The sequence below is a fragment of the Numenius arquata genome, chromosome 9 (assembly GCF_964106895.1).
Source record: "Numenius arquata chromosome 9, bNumArq3.hap1.1, whole genome shotgun sequence".
Lineage (NCBI taxonomy): Eukaryota > Metazoa > Chordata > Aves > Charadriiformes > Scolopacidae > Numenius > Numenius arquata.
Window position 1 is genome coordinate 31,002,356 of NC_133584.1, and position 17,084 is coordinate 31,019,439.

Genomic DNA, 17,084 nt, shown 5'->3' on the forward strand with positions numbered 1-17,084 from the left:
ATTCTTTACTGTGAGGGTGGTGAAGCACTGGAACAGGTTGCCCTGGGAAGCTGTGAATGTCCCATACCTGGAGCTGTTAAAGACCAGTCCGGATGGGGCTTTGAGCAATGTGGTCTAGTGGGAGGTGTCCCTGGGCATGGCAGGGGGGGTTGGAACTCAACAATCTTTAAAGTTCCTTCCAACTCTAGCCATTCCATGATTCTATGAATCCTCTACTTGAACAGACATAAGTGTTCAGAAGAGGAGCAGGCAAGGTGGATTCTGAGTAAGGAGTGGCAATGTGTGATAGTGAGGATGCCTATGACATTCATATCATGTTGTCAAACCTGACATAAGACCCATAACCCCATGCCTTACTGGATTGATAGCTGGAGGCTGAATATGCCAGAGCATCTCAGAAAATCTCCCCCTGGAGCTGGATTCACCTGTCCGAACATGAGCATCTAGTATCATTTTAGATGTGGGGTGGCGTACTGCTTGGACCAGAAGGGTCTAAGGGTGTAGGTCTCCTTAAGTTGCCTTTCATACCTGCCATCCACATGTAAATGTTTAAAAACTATAGGGCATCTCATATTAACTGCATCCTTACTCTAGTAATTGGTAAGCTGATTTGGTCTTTAGGCTCTATTGACTATATTGACCTGTTCTCCACTGATTATAATGGGAGCTTTGACATTAGGTCACATGTTGATGACTAAATCTAGCTAAATCTGGTGCTTAATTTAGAATAATTTCATAGCCCTCAGGGGGCTTTTAAATTCTCTATGCAATCAATGGAAAGATGTTAATACTTTAGTAAAGATGTTAGAACTGTCTGGGCATAGCTGGGCTTCAGAGGTGCTTCCCTTTCGGTTACAGAAAGAACCTAGGCAGCTAAGATAGGCAGAGTTAGGTTGCCCTGTGGAGTTCTGTGCTTGAAATACTGACAAGACAGCATTTTGAATAGAATTCTAAATTAAATAGAATTGATTCTACCTATCTGTCTTTAGAAACCATAGCTAATTCTTGCTGGATTTAAGAACCTAATTACTAAAAACAGAGCTCTAAAAATCTTTTCTTAACAGACAGTCCTTGAGAAGAGCAGGAAATAATGTGGTTAGGTCCAAAGAGACACCAAATAAGAAACTGAACATACATACTAATCAATTCCAGTTTCTTTTTTATAATGTGAGGTCCTTCAGGCATCACCTTCTGCAGATTCCTGGGTCAACAGCCTAGGGACATAATGCAATAAATCATTGAATTGAAGATAGTAAAAAATGTGAGCTTGTTGCTGTTGTTAGAATTGGATTCTGAGAACCAGATTTTAAAAAGCATTTCGACTCCTAAGTGCTTGATCCACAAAAGGATTGCATCGTGTAAGGTTTAGATGCCCGTTTCCTAAGGTTGATTGCATATTTTGAACAAGGCATATTATCTGCTTATACAATGTATGCAAAAAAGTAGACATCTCCAGCTGGGCTTTCCAATAGCTGCCTAAGCTAATCAACAAGAAAACACTGAGACTAAAGCTCTTTCTTAAATCCCACCTCTCTTAGGATACAGGTGCTTAACTCTTAGTCACAGCGATGAAAGCCATGAACAGGAGCTCCCAACTCCTTCCCTGGCTCAGATGCCCAGATTCTGAATTTTAAAGAAGAGTCACCAAGTGAGCAGACATCACTCTTTTAACACACAGCTGGAGGAAAGGGGTTTACAGAAACTGAAAAGAGTTCAGAATTCAGCACACTTTCAGGATGTGGGAAACAATTACTGTTTCATCTGAAAGGTTTTACACAGGTCTTGTTCACTTTCTGCCTGTAAAACCCACGCAGGAGGCTGTACATAGCTCTCCACCAGTCTTGCTGCAGCAGTGCAGCGAGAAAGAAAGTCTACATTCACAGCACCAGAGAGAAGGAGCAGCAGAAAATAAATTGCTGAAGTCCACTCGGCAAGACGATTGCTAAAGAGAAGCTGCCTGATGTCCATTTCTTACTCAAAGAGATAGTCATGTATTTTCCATTAAATAACTAGATAAAAAAAAAAAAAAAAGGTAAAATTCGGGTATTTTTAATGTGGTTTTTTTTGTTGTTGTTGGTTTTTATTTGTTTGTTTGTTTTCTCCCTACTGAAAGAAAATTCATTTTAGAAGCTTCCTGGTTGAGTTTTTCCTTTCTTCTGCAGGGATCAAACAGAGTGCTCTAATGAATTTGGGATTTACTGAGAGTTATTTAAGAACTTTAGCAGAAAAAAGCTGTAAAGGAGAGAAGGGTGGTAGAAATCAGGGAAGGGCACGTGTGGACACGAGGACTAACGGGACATGGGTTTGTAATCCTGAAAAAGAGGTGACTGTGGGGCCTATAAGCAGAAGCCTGTGTAGTCACAAGAGGAAGTTGAATTGGTAAGTTATCAACTGTTCCTCATTAGAAATAATGAGGTATAAAATGAAACTAGTTAAGAACAAACAAGAAGAGCAGTACAGTAACTCATTGGCACAGGATGGCCCAATGCAGCCTAAGAGGCAATTTTGTCAAAACCACCTAAATGGCTCTTTCTTTACAATTGCAATTATTGGATAGAACATTTAGGTGGGAGTGCTAGGATTAGAGTTAGTAGTCACGCTAGTAGTCAGCAACTGAATTTCTCTCAGTAAGGCCTCTTCTGTTTTCCTTGCAAAGAAGGATGTTTCTAGAAAAAGAAGTAGAAAAGATTACAGCATTGCACTGGTTGAGACCTGTCTGAAAATGAATCACAGCTCCCCAAACACATATTCAATTGGGTACCTCTCTGTTTACTTCCTCATGAGAATGGGCTTGATTGCCCATTTTGAGAGAGGGAAATAATGTTTGCTTTTACACGGTTCTTGTGGCTTATCCAGAAATACAGCACAGCCTTGAGCTAGTGCCCGAGGAATCGAAAGTCTGCTATCAATACACAGTGTCTCCATCTGCTGATTGCTAACAGAGAATTCCATATGCTTTTGCATCACCCGGTGGAAAGCACGCTGCTGGTGCTGTGACAGATGGATGACTGCTTCCAAGCGGGGAGCAGACCTTTTTGTTAAATCTGGTCTTCAACATTGCCTAGCAACTGTGGTAAATAGAGAGAAGGCAAAGCATCAGAGAACATTTCACCTGGCGCAGCTCAGGGCTTGGCGTTTTCTGTCTGGTCAGCGTCTTGTTAGTTTTTAAAAGAAACTACCCCAGTTTTACCCTGTGTAAAACAATACTAAGTGATTTATGTCTTATCATCATAGAAGCAAATGATGTTCTGACAGGAAGTGTCAAGACAACATTTCCCAGAGAAGAGCACTGTTTCACTGATTCTGAAGAAATTGAGACCCAGTAGTGAATGAAATGGAAAAGACCCTTATCTGTTTGTGTCTTTTGTTACAGCTTTGTCCTAAATCTTCATCTTAAGGAGTAATTAGCATTACATATATGCCAGCATTAAGCCCATGGCACTCCAGAGGTACATCAGCATGGCAGCACTGCTCTTCTTCCTCTCATCCCTTGTAGCAGCCCTTAGTCTCTCTTTCCTTCTTCTTCTTCTCCTTTCCAAGAGATATGGCAGAGTATGAGCTGAAGTTGAATAATGTCTAATTCAGAGTTTATCTTCCCGGAAGATTCTGGGTTAAGTAACATCACACTGGCAAGAGTTCATGTAACAAATAACTTTGTTACCACTTTTATGCCAGCAACCCCAAACCCCTTTACACGGCCTTGGATGTGGAATCGCGGATATCTTGGACTGCTGTCTGAGTGCTATGGCTGCTCAGCTAGATTTCCTCTATGCAATCTCTCTCTATACTGAAAAGTCCAGGTCCTGTTTTGTTTAGCGTTGACTTGCCAGAAAAAAATCTTTCTCTGTATATGTTTGTAAGAGGAAGACAGAGATAGAGGAACTGCATATGCTTTTATACAATTACTAATGTGTATTTAAACTGCTGAGAAAACAAGGACTTTCCCAAAAATGTATTGGATTTTTCTATATATGTCTAGGGAATATGTGTTTTAAATTGGATCGAGGTAAACTCTAGGCTGAGCTCAATTGCCTTAATATACCTCAGTGCCAGCTGCAGCAACACAGGTTAGCTGAGAGCTCAGACCCCTGAACCTCTCTGTGACTGCAGCTGGAGAGGTGAGGGAGCACAGGGCACCTCGAGTGGCTCCTGCCCGCCCTGGCAGGTAAATGCAGAGCCCCCTCTCATCTCTGCACCTAGTATAATGTATGGAGTTCTGACTCAATTTTCATTTGCATATAATAGAATGCCAAACATCTCATCAGCACTCTACCAACACCAAACTTAAGCCAGTGCGTACAAGTTTGTACTGACCTTCGGGGTTCGGTCTGACTTGCACTGTTTCAAAGACATTGAGTGAGTGGCAGCCTGTAAGTACGTGCAGCATCTTGCTTACAGAGAAGAAACGTTGTCTTAATATGAAGCAGTCAAATCATTAGGCAAATACGCTGGGTTTCAGCATGTTCTTAATATTTCTAAATATGAAATATATAGGAAAATAAAAATGCCTAGTGCTTTCTGAGCAGGGCAGCACAAGCTCTAAATAAAGAGGCACTGAACATTGCTGCTGGTACACTGAAAGCACATTTGTGACTGCGGCATGGTACTAAACACCCAGGCTAATGCTAAACCTGAACCAACCGGGCTGCATCAAGAGCAGTGTGGCCAGCAGGTCGCGGGAGGTGATTCTACCCCTCTACTCTGCGCTCGTGAGACCCCTCCTGGAATACTGTGTCCAGCTTTGGAGTCCTCAACACAGGAAGGACATGGACCTGTTGGAACGGGCCCAGCGGAGGGCCACGAAGATGATCAGAGGGATGGAGCACCTCTCCTGTGAAGACAGGCTGAGAGAGCTGGGGTTGTTCAGTCTGGAGAAGAGAAGGCTCCGGGGAGACCTCATAGCAACCTTCCAATATCTGAAGGGAGCCTACAGGAGAGATAGAGAGGGACTCTTTGTCAGGAGATGTAGTGACAGGACAAGGGGTAATGGTTTTAAATTGGAAGAGGGGAGATTTAGATTAGATATTAGGAGGAAATTCTTTACTGTGAGGATGGTGAAGCACTGGAACAGGTTGCCCAGAGAAGTTGTGGATGCCCCATCCCTGGAAGTGTTTAAGGCCAGGCTGGATGGGGCTTTGAGCAACCTGCTCTAGTGGAGGTGTCTCTGCCCATGGCAGGGGGGTTGGAACTCGATGATCTTTAAGGTCCCTTCCAACTCTAACCATTCTATGATTCTATGATTAATAGCAGCACAACTGGGTCAGAGTGTAGACCAATTTGCCATGTTTCCTGGATAAGTTTGCACCCTACCCTAAGCTTTCTGCAGTTGTAAGTAGACCAGTATTGAACAGGAGTTAGGTCATATAGAGCTTATGCAAATAATCTCTGCACTATAGTTGTTGAAATAGAATCACAGAATCACTGAATATTTTTGTTTGGATGGGACCTTTGAGATCATTGAGTCCAACCAACAAAAAACAAACAAACAAACACACAACCCCCCGCCCCCAAAAAAACCCCCCAAAACCGCACCAAAATCAAACAAAAAACCAAAATCCCAGAACACCAAACACCAAAACCAAACCAAACACCCACAACCACACCCCACCCCATCCACAAACAGACACAACCCAACAATCTCAGGCACTAGAGCATGCCCTGAAGTGCCACGTCTACACGTTTCTTAAATACCTCCGGGGATGGTGACTCCACCACCTCCCTGGGCAGGCTGTTCCAGTGCCTGGCCACCCTCTCAGTAAAGTAATTCCTCCTAATATCTAATCTAATCCTCCCCTGCCCCAACTTCAGACCATTTCCTCTGGTCCTGTCATTATTCCCTTGGGAGAAGAGGCCAACACCCACCTCACTACAACCTCCTTTCAGGGAGTTGTAGAGGGCAATGAGGTCTCCCCTCAGCTTCCTCTTCTCCAAACTAAACATGCCCAGTTCCCTCAGCCTCTCCTCATATGACTTGTTCTCTAGACCCCCCACCAGCCCTCACCAGAATACCAAAGTACTCTATATTTTATTACGTTTAGATTGATCAAGGAGTATGCTAAGGCTTATATCTGGATTCAGAGACCTAAGCATCCTGATTTGGTCTCAAAAATTAGAATTTTTGTGTCACATGCTCTGCTTGAGAGTTGCTGATCATACTGCATGAAATCCTTAAAAAACGTGCAGTTTTTGTTGTATCTTTATGTAAAGGGAAAATAAAGCCCTTTTAGATTAGAACTTGGTATAAAGCAAGAGAGACGTTTTGGGCGCACTCTCTGATCTCAGTGGTGTGATGTTAGCAGGCTTCGTAGCCAGCCTGGCCTCCTCCTGCAGCTGCCTCCTGCATCAGCCTCTTGATAAAGGTCCAGTTCTGATTGAGGTTTTGCAATATTGAATACTACATCTTCTGACTTCTAGGCACCTAAACCATTTAATGAACTTGATACCAGGTTGGTAACTAGTTATTTTGCTTTTGTGTTGAAGCATTAGCTTAGAGAAGTCTTCACTCTGCATGAGATGCTCATTCAAAGTAGGCAAAGTCAGGCTCCTTTTCATGACTTAAGTACCTTATTAAGGCCTGGAGAAAGGATTTACAAACTGAAACACTTTCCTGAAGGTTGGTCCTAAGATTGGTCCCAAGTACTTTTCTCTCAGCAGATGAATGTTGATCTGGGAGGTGGGACTAGATGATCTCCAGAGGTCCCTTCCAACTGCGTATCGTTCTGTGATTCTGTGATCTCCTACCAATGCTCTGGGTTGAGATCTTGCCGACAAGACTCTATTCTAGTCTTTTTTCTTCCTAAGCAGATTGGTGGTCGTGTTTTCTTCCTCTCTAACAGCTTTTCAGCTCTTAGGCTGCAGCATATTCAATTCCATACAACAGGAACTAAAATAGTTTTGGAAATTTATTTTTTCCTAGAAATAAGGCAACTGAAGATTTGAGATATCCTCCTCTTCTCCCCGCCACAGCTCCAGCTACGCTGTAGATGAGGAGAGATTTTCAAGATCTGCTTTTGGTCTAAGCATGGAAAGGGGGATACAGTATTTCTATTTCTAATTGTTAACTATATTTTCAACATAAACATGCTCTACTCGTGATTGATAATATGACACACACTCATTTTTTTTGTCTAAAATACTTCAGAATTTTTTATCTTTAAGGTCTTTCTTGTTATACAGCAACAAGACCATGCACAAGATGTAATGATTCTGAATCAACATTTTCTTTGGGTGCTGTGCGTTGGAACTTAACTAACTTAACTTATTTTCCATTATTTGTCTTTCTGCAACAAGACAAAAATTCTTACAAAACAAAGCAATTGTAATAGTATTTGGACAAGTCCAATTTATATGGTACATTGTCACAAAAGAATACCTAAGGAAAAGCAGAATGGCTATACAAATCTACTAATGCTCTTTAGAAACTCTTGGCAGGAGCTAGAGCAACACGCTATTAAAACTTCAAATACATATTCAGTATGTGTGTTTTTAAATAAAACTTTATAAATATGCAAATTTAAGATAAAAAAATACAGAATAAAATGCACTAAGAAACTGATATGTAGACAAAGGTTTATTTACACCATACAACATTTTAAATATTTTATACACAGCTGCAGCAGAGAAAGCTACTCTGAGCTTTCCAGAGAAAACTGCAATAATAAAGGTGTGAAATATATTATTCATATAAAAGAGAGATTATTACTTTATTGCATTTAAAGCAATGAAGAATGTAGCTCAACAGACATTCATTTAATGACAAAAACTTTGCTTTTATATTATAAAGTAAAAAGTGTAGTAATGGCCAAACAGACTGTTATAAACCTTAAAAACTGCATAAATATATACATTGTGCTTCATGGTGAAGTTTTTTGAAAACTAAACCAAATGAAGCTGTTACAACATGAGTCGTTGCTTGAGGTTTATCTATAAAGATTACCTTACAAATCCATTCCACGGGTACTTACAACACACGATGGTAAGAATTGTACACCTGGTTCTCCACTAGCCGCACTAGTGGGGATATACTGTACGAAAAAAACACTGACATTTGGCACAGGAAGAGCCTGACATAAAGTAGTCACAATGCTCGGGCAGGAGCGTCAGGATTCCCAAAGTCTCTTTATTGTCAGTGCAATGAATTATATTTGTTTTGTTTTTGATTTGTTCAGTTTGTTTTCGGTTTTGTTAAACTTCTGTTTGAAAGTCACCTTCTTGCACATCTAAAGGCAAGTTCAGACACTTCTCCCATTCTGCTGGTCTGAGTTCTAAAGCATCTTTTGTCTCTGTGTCTAATACATTTATTGTTGTATAGTGTTGGTAGTCGCCTGTGGTTTTGTAACTGTCCCATGGAGCCTTGTTCGGTGCTGAGTTCTCCTGAAGACCAGAGAAGAAAGAAGAATTAAAAAGAAGGATGAAATAACATGCTGTCTGTTCATAAGGCTGATTGCTAATGTGCTCTCATGCGGCAGAGAAACCAGAGAGTGGAAATGACTTCGCAGGGAGCCAGGCTGGCGGGTGTTCAGTGTTGTTGCGATTCTTTTTCTGTGAGCAATCAACACTCTGACAGGCTCCTCACCTGAGCTGCCAGCTAAGCCCTTTCTTTCACAAGAACCAATGTGCATGAGGAATGGCCAAGTGATCCAGTACCAATAGCCATCTTTTTCATAGCAAGTGTGTAAAAAATTGGGAGAAGAGAAAGGAAGGTAATTGAGAAGAGCTTGCTGCCTGAAATATGGAGTGGTTTCAAAGAGAGATTGCCAGCTGGATTTTAAATTGGGGCAGGTGCGTGAGAGAACCACCAAAACCTAGTCCTTGAAAATGCTGTGAGAGCTACCTTGCTGTACAGGCTTATGAGTTCATGTATATTAGGATTAACAGGCTGAAAGCTGGTTATTTTCTACTGACTGTGTTTTTTTGAATGCCAAGTTTTATAGGGTAAAAAGACATTATGGACTAAGACCAATTTAATCAGTGACTTCTGCTGTAACATTGGGTGGGACTTAGTTGCCAAAACCTAACATTTTTACATCATTTACATTTACATACATTAGATGCCTTTGGATTTTCTGCCTGATCTCCAACTATCTGTCATGAGAGGTGCAGGTGTCCTTTGAGTCCTGTCATCACTGCCTGTACCATGCTGTAGACTAAGACACCTGAGACTCTCTAAAATAGCCCGAGATGCCTATATTTAGGTACCTGGATCACTCTCCGACTGTCTCACAGATAGACCATTCCTCTAGGCAGCTTTTATAGCAGACCTTTCAAAAACATAGAGCTGATGCAAAACAGAGTAAACGCAACTCTTCCACTGAGATTCCCTTTGAGATTTTGAATTAATTCAAGCTTTACGTGGACAGAAAATCACAAATAGGGAGGCGAATGCAAACTTTACATGTCAGCAAATCTCAGAAGAGGGAGTGAGCGACAACTAGGTGCAAAATAACACATATCACAACTAAAGATTCATCAAAGAATCAGGGCCAAATTTATGCTGGATTAAGATGATGTAAATGACGTAAATCCATGGGCCTCACATCTGCTTAATACCTCTTCTTCATGTCTGAGAGCAGGTCTTCTGAAAAAGTTATAGAATACAATGACTCTAGCTCGGTTCCATTTAATATACAATTTTCACATATAAAATGATATATAAAATTATTACTAATCATAATATTACTGCTAACAAATATGTCACACTAAATTAGCTGTTTTAATTAGGCAGAATCAACTATTATCAGATGTAGTCAGGGTGTTATGCTTGTGTGAGTGTGCGTGTATAAATTTGAATTATGATGATAACAGAGTCTACTCACGATAATTTAATTTTTGCTTTTCCCATGGTAAATATTTATAAACCTATTACGGAAAAGATACGGCATTACAGAGACCCTGTGTGCTTTCTGGACTGTCTCACGTATAGGTGAATGTAGCTGGACTTGTTTGTAGTAACTAATTTGATATCTGCTTCCCTAGCTAGAGGAAAAGCCATGTTGGCCAAATTACATTAGTGAGTTGTTTTCTCTGTGTAAAGTCCTTTAGACTTGATAGACACACACAGATTTGAAATGTGTTCCCCACAGTTCAATTTCTTGTTATCTATAATGATGTCAGTGAGTTAGTTATGGTCTAGTTGTAAAACCTAATTAGTCTTGTCATAGGTTAGATTACTGAAAATACCTTTTGTTCTAATTTCTGAGGCTATCTAAAGGTAACGCGGATTGAGATGTTCTCAGGAAATGCACTGAATTCAAAGGACTCTTGTTTCTTTGTTGTTAAGGATCCATCATATTTTAAACATCTACGAAGGAAAACTTACCATACTGCCTGATTTTGGTATATCCCGAAATCTGTCCAGCGTCTGAAATTTCTGATTTAACTCTTGAAACAATTCCATGTGCCTCTTTCTTGTATGCATGACCTTCTGCAAAATGGAACATAATTGCTTATATTTATAATTGCATCTGGGCTTTTTTTTTTTTTTTTTTTAAGAGAAGCATTATTTTCCTCAACATAACAAAGTAAATTGAATTTGGCAGGGCTAATCTTTTCCCTATAGACTCAAGCAATGGAAGTGAATTGCACTGAGCCTTCTCTCTGTTCTTTAATGTTCTTCTTGTGTACAAGAGACCGGTTTTACCCCCCATTTATTGAATTGCTGAAATTAAGGGACATTGTTTTTGTGCTAGCCTAGAAGTATTTTGAACATGATGGCAGTTTCTTAGAAGGATATTTCTCTTGTACATTAGGGATATTTTGTAGAATTTCTGCTTTCAGCATGGATGTTAATATTTTAATTTCTATAGGAGTGCAACAGCAGTTTGTAATGGTCCCTATTGGAATAATTTTTATGAGAACACTCAACTTGGAAATCTTGGCCCAAAATGGAAAAGGAGGAGACTCTTGGCCACATAACTGGCTTGGCAGCTACATGGAGAATGAAGCCTGTTTTCAAGCCTAGACTGTCAAGGCTACCATCTGCCTTGTTTCCAAACAAGTTCAAGCTCAGGTAGGGATTCAGACTGGCCCCTGAAGCAAAGCCGAAGCTGCTTACTGTTCAACCAATCTCATGGTTCTGTGGTCTGTGTGGCAGGAGGCAGGAGGGACTGAGGATGCTTCACCTCAGTCCATCAGCAGATGGGCTCGGCTTGGCTCTTCTTAAGCTTTTGTAACTGCTTGAACTTGAGCTACAGCCATGGCAGCAGCCAACAGTGTTGATAGAAAAGGTGCAGGACACCAGCCCCTGTGCACATCCACTAGCTCTCAAGCTGGATTTTCCCTGGCATTGTATGTGACAAAGCCTGCAAACCTCCGTACACAGTGCCTGAGTGTGACCCTGCCCAGCATCAACACTTCGGCCAAGTTTGGGTTAGTACATTTTAAAATGGAGTGGCAGTATCTGACCCTAAATACTACTTTACCAATACCAGTTTTAGCTTTATCTTTCATTTGTGTCCTGTGTTTATAAATGTCATGAAATGTGGCTGCTCTCTTGATCAGTACACCGTAATAACCACATCATCCCTAATATAGCTACACCATAGCCTGAGAACTTCGTTCACTTCCGAGGACAGGAATTTGGCAACATTACTCACAAAAGAGACATGAGATACAGCAAGCAATTAAAGACCTATTAACTTAACCGAAGTTGTAGGGTGAATAAGGGAAACAATTCTTTAGAATTTGGTGAGGAACTCTTTGCAAAATGTAATTTAACTAGAGATAGCTGATCTAAATTTATGAGGGCAGTTTCACTTAAGTGACTACCTAGGGATGCTTTTAAGCTACTGCTGTTATATTAGACAGCAATATGTAGCAAATTTCATATACATAGAATTTAAAAAAGAAAGGTTCTGCCTCAAAGATTATTACTGTCTGAAAGAAGGAGACATGCTCACAGGAATAAAAAAGATTCAGTAGGTTAAAATACTGGATCTAAAGCAGAAAATAGCCTATGACTGTGAAACAAGTATCTCCAGTTGAAAACTTTTTAATAGAAGGTTAGAAATACAAAGAATGCTACTTTTTGATATTTTTCTGAATCGTGTACCCAAGAATTTGTTAAATAGCAAATATGAATAATGCAAATGTCTTATTCAGTTCATTACATTATTCCTGAGGAGAAGCAGGTGGGAGGAGAAATTAAGCACTTGCAGTGGGAAGTCTGCTAGAAAAAAGGCCTTACATTTTATTCTTAATAGCAGAATGACTGGTATGCACATGTACTTGTGGATCTTTTCATTGCTTTGTGTTTTTCTGGCTTCCATTCCATAATTCCTACCCACTGACAACCACCCCTCCCCACTGCTTATAAAGAACAATCTGAACTGAAGGTGCAGTAACTTAAATTTCCAACTTTAACTCGTCTTTTCTAGACTTCTTTTAAATTCCTTGTTAGAAAGCACCATCTTATCTCCTTTCTATAAAATACACTGTGTTGGGTACCTCTTTCTCTGTTATGAGAAAATAACCCACAAAGTATTTGTGGGGGCTTAATCTGTTTCCTCTATTAAATGGGAAAGGAGAATAACACAGCTTTATCAGTCTTAGAAGTACATACATTTTATCAACACAGAGCTGGCGACCTTGACCAGTATATACTAGGGTGATTGTAGTAGCAGGATGAAAACAGAACGGAAAAGGAGCTTCTCATGCTGCCCTTTCAAAGCACACCTTCTTTAGGTGCAGCTGCGGATTTGCCCATTAATGCCAGTTCCCTTCCAGAAGCAGGTGGCCACCAGGCTACAGACATGCATCTGGTTGTCTTTCCTGCAGGCTCCACAGCTCTCGCGCCCCACACCCTAAAGGGGGACGGGCTGCACTGACACCCTTCCACATTTCCACCCCCACCCACAAGTAACATCAAGTGCATGTTTTGAAAAGACTAAGCCTTACTCTGATGAGAGTCTACTCTCAGAAGAGGATTCAGAGTGCGGATGGCTATGATCAAGGTGGGAAGGAATTCAACATAACTCTTTACCCAGCTCCCTTTTTAATTTATGACAGGATTTTAGCTGAACTCTAGCTGAAGCACAAATATTCTTATGAAGATTTGTGGTCAATCTTATGGATTATAGCAATAATAACAACAACAACAATAATGTCATTCAATTTGCCTTGGAGATTTTCTGTATTGTTGCAGGTAAAAAAGCTCTCAAATATTTTACAAAACAGCTAAGTGAAAAGAGCAGATTGGGGAATGCCTTCCCAGCCCTATAATGGAAACATGCTGTGTTTTCAAGATGTTATAGGTATGATCAATTGCCAAACTGAGGAACAAGAAAGGATTTTTCCCTGCAGGCGTGTTTTTTTTTCACCTTTGTCTTCAAGAGAATGATTTTAAACTTTTGTGCGAATTTTCAATGTTGCTATAATGAATAGCTATTGCACATACAGTTCTGAAAGAATGCAGCTCCAGCAATTATTGATCAATTTAGCATTATTGCTGGTGAGAGTCTACCACACTGTGGAAAGAAAACAGTGTGGAAAGTGTGGTATTCACACTTGTCCTGTGTTCCCTTGCTCTCTCTCCCTCCTAGGTGGAGCTAAAAAAGAGACAGAGAAAACTTGAATCCTGGGAAGCAGGGTAATAAGGCACTTTTCTGAATTATTTGGCATAAATGTTATTACTAGAGGAGATCCAGTGAAAGCCCCATAAAAAGGTGAGAGTGGGGTGGATGGCGGAGGAAATCCAAGAGTCAGACCCTCCCATAGAATTTAAAGGTAATTGTGATCTTGAATCCTAAAATGGATGTCAATAATACTGTTTAACTCTCCTGTATGGTTTTGTAAGTTTCAGCACACACCTATTATAAAGTCCTCCTCGGAGTTTCCACAGCATCTGTATTTCTGTTCAACATAATTAGAATTAATTTTATTTGATCTGACAGCTAAGTATTAGTGCTGAGCCTTCATGAAAAAGGTACCAGCCTCAGGGAAAACCAGAACATAATGACGAGGGTTGGAGGGCACCTAGCTGGGGTTACCACAGCCAGCAGCAGCAATGATCCAAAAACCCCAGAGCTATGAATTTTGGTCATGTTTCGGATACCATACTGTGTTTTGGACTGCATAAATGAGTCTAAAATAATCCTTGGTAATAGCAAGAAAAGGGCTGTAAAGCTGTTGTGTGTTGACTGTTCATTTTAGCAAACTTCAAAGTTGAAATAGATTAGTTTTGCAAAATAGACAGTTTTGCAAAACCCAATGGGGACAGTATATTATTTAGCAGTAATACTTTCTGCCGACAGATTAAAGCCAGTATGTTAGAGTCTGCTGCTTTTTTCTATGTAATGGGATAATTTATGAATGTAATGGTGAACTATTAAAAAGGGGAAATAAGATACAGGTGACCCAGTTCTTGAGAGACTTCTTTCTAAGATCTATGATATGGGCTGGCCAGTTTGGATGTCATCATTTTCTCTCTCCTTTTCCTTTGACCGGAGACATAAGCTTTTTATAACTACCCAGTCACAAGACTTTTATTGTTTATCGTCCATTGCAAAGGTCCTTGAAACTACACCTGTATTTCTACATGTACTGGAGATAACAGGGACAGAGACTATTTTATGGCATTGAGGATAATCACGATCTGCCTGTGTTCACACTACATAGCAGCTGGCTTTGAGTCTCAACTGTGGCCCTCAGAAAAAAATTGCTCATCATGCATTTCTTTGTTCTTACTTCAAATTGTCTATATTAAGGTGAATGTTGCACTGCAGCCCACTAGCCCAATTTTTTTTTTTTTAAACAATGAAACTGTGACTCTACTGTAGTAAGTCAAACATATCCAAGACCGTTCTCTGGCACCATCTACCATGGAATGGTCTCCATGAATGCTATGAAGTTCTTTTAGTCTCCGAAATAAGAAGTCTACAACCAAATTGCCTATTGTGAATGGTACCTAGGTTGCACTGATTCCCTAAGGACATTTCAGGAACTGCTTGGAGAGACAAGGGTGATCCAGACTAGAATAGTAAAGATCATCTTAAAAATTCATCCATATGAAAACTGGCATTTTGGCACCCAGGAATATTCCCCCAAATGTCTTACGTATGATAGGCATAGCCTGAGGGTTTGTCTTGTGTGGATATAGATATGTGTGAGAGGTTGAAGGTGTACAGACTGCTGGGAGAGTGTTAAAAGGAAAAGGATGGAGGGAGCCAAGATTGACAGAGTCTTATCCATACTGCGTATTTAGCGTTTGTTATCCTCAGAGCCACATCCATAGAATTTGTTATCCTCAGAACTGTGGAAAGATGTCATCTTAGAGAGTGCCAGATGGCACTGGTCACAGATGAAACAGAGAAAGTGTTAAACATTTAAGTAGTATGATCAATCACTCTAGCTTGACCTCACGTCCAAGCTGTATCCTATTTTGCAGTCATGCTGGTTTGAAATATCAGCGGTGTTTTGGCCGCGCAACACTGTCTCAATTCCCTTCATCAGTATGCCTTGCTGAGTGAAGGAATCTGGGTGGCTATTTGAACATTTTACGGCTTTTTTATTTTGCTTTACCTCAGACAGACAGCCACGCTATGTGCAAGAACACAAGAAAGCCCGTAGGGTTAATTAGAGGAACTATAAAACACGGAGGTGAGATGGGGTTAGTCTCAGTCAGTACTTCTGAAACACAGCAGTAACTGGGACGGTATCGCTGGCCATCTCACTTCCTCAGCAATAACTCCCAATAACCCCAGTCCTTCCCTTTTTACAAACAAATACCTTTTCCTGCATTATGATAATTCTTCTAAAAGTATTAGGCCATGGAGCAATAATACTGCAAACAAGGCAAGAAAAAGGTGTAAGCATCTTAAATACATTATGTGGGTCAAAAGAAAATATATAATGGGAGGTCTGACTCTTGAGAGCAGAATGTATACAGCATTGTTGGCATTTATTTGGTGTTGGAATATACACTCCTGAGTGGTAAGAAGAATGTTTTAGTATCTGTTGCCACAGAGAATGTTCTCATTGTGAATGGCATGATATTCCTACCTTCCAATAAAGAACAGTAAATTTCAGAATTCTTTATATCATTATAATTATAAAACTTCTGTTCATATTCCTTGCATTTAATTTTAGAACTGCTTGCTCATCAGAATTTTGTTGTTGATTCATTTTTTTTTTCTTCCTGTCTGGTCATTTATACTAAAGCATATTTAGGATAATATTTTCATTTTATTTTCCTTAAACTTCCTATGAATCTTTGTCTGGTGCTTCATTTGAGACGTTACATGACTGCTTAAGGTAGCTGTAGTCTATGGGGAAAATAACATATGAGATTAAGGCATGATGTTCAACTACCAAGAAACCACAATCGGACCCAGAGGGTCAGCGTTTCAGCAAAAGCAGATCACCAAACCAAACCCTTCTCTCATCGCAAGGCTTCTATGACCACTGCTATGGTTGCATTTTATTAGTTCTCCCTCTTTCTTTTCTGTGGACTAAAATCTGAAATCTGAAAGTACAATTGCTGTGCTTACAACCCAAATAATAATAAAAAAACGCTTTTGTTTGCACACGTAAACAGAAACAGTGATTTTTAAAGTTATAGTTTGTATGTACTGATCGCCGGATGTTAAAGTTTATCCCGAGATCTGTAGGTTCTATGCAAATATTATGATTGTTTAACTTTTCTGGAGACACATAATGAATTATATCGAACTATTAACATGGACAGACAACCTAATGCAAGCCCCCCAAATCAATAAATTATTAACATACCCTTGAAAACTAACTCCTGTGTTGCTTCTGGTAGAGAGTAGAGAAAAAACCCTCAAATAAACAAAACTCTAAGAGAATTATACCAACTGAGATAGAAAAAAATGGTCATTAACTAACACAACCGACCCTTCTCATTCAATGGGGTCTGAGTCTGAAATTATGGATATCCAAATTAAAGAACCTTACACGAACTTCATTTTTTATATAGCGTGTGATCCGTAAGCTTTGGCAACTGCAGCACTTCATTGTTAAAAATCTGACACATTCGTAATCACTATTGGGATGTGAAAGTCATATGCCAGTAAATTAGTATTGAAGAAAGAGAGATAGAACAAATGATCGAAAATCTCTTGAACAAA

The 17,084-nt window shown here is 40.0% G+C and overlaps 1 protein-coding gene across 1 annotated transcript in view; it reads right to left on the reverse strand.

Annotated features, from left to right (window-relative positions):
* Positions 1 to 8,184: 8,184 nt before the first annotated feature.
* Positions 8,185 to 17,084, reverse strand: part of ADGRB3 (adhesion G protein-coupled receptor B3) — a 491,554-nt gene continuing 482,654 nt past the window's right edge. The window contains exons 29-30 of the mRNA XM_074154077.1: positions 10,319 to 10,423; positions 8,185 to 8,373 (exon numbers count right to left, since the gene is read on the reverse strand). Coding sequence (XP_074010178.1) covers positions 8,185 to 8,373; positions 10,319 to 10,423 — 294 coding nt within the window. The remainder of the gene's footprint in view (positions 8,374 to 10,318; positions 10,424 to 17,084) is intronic.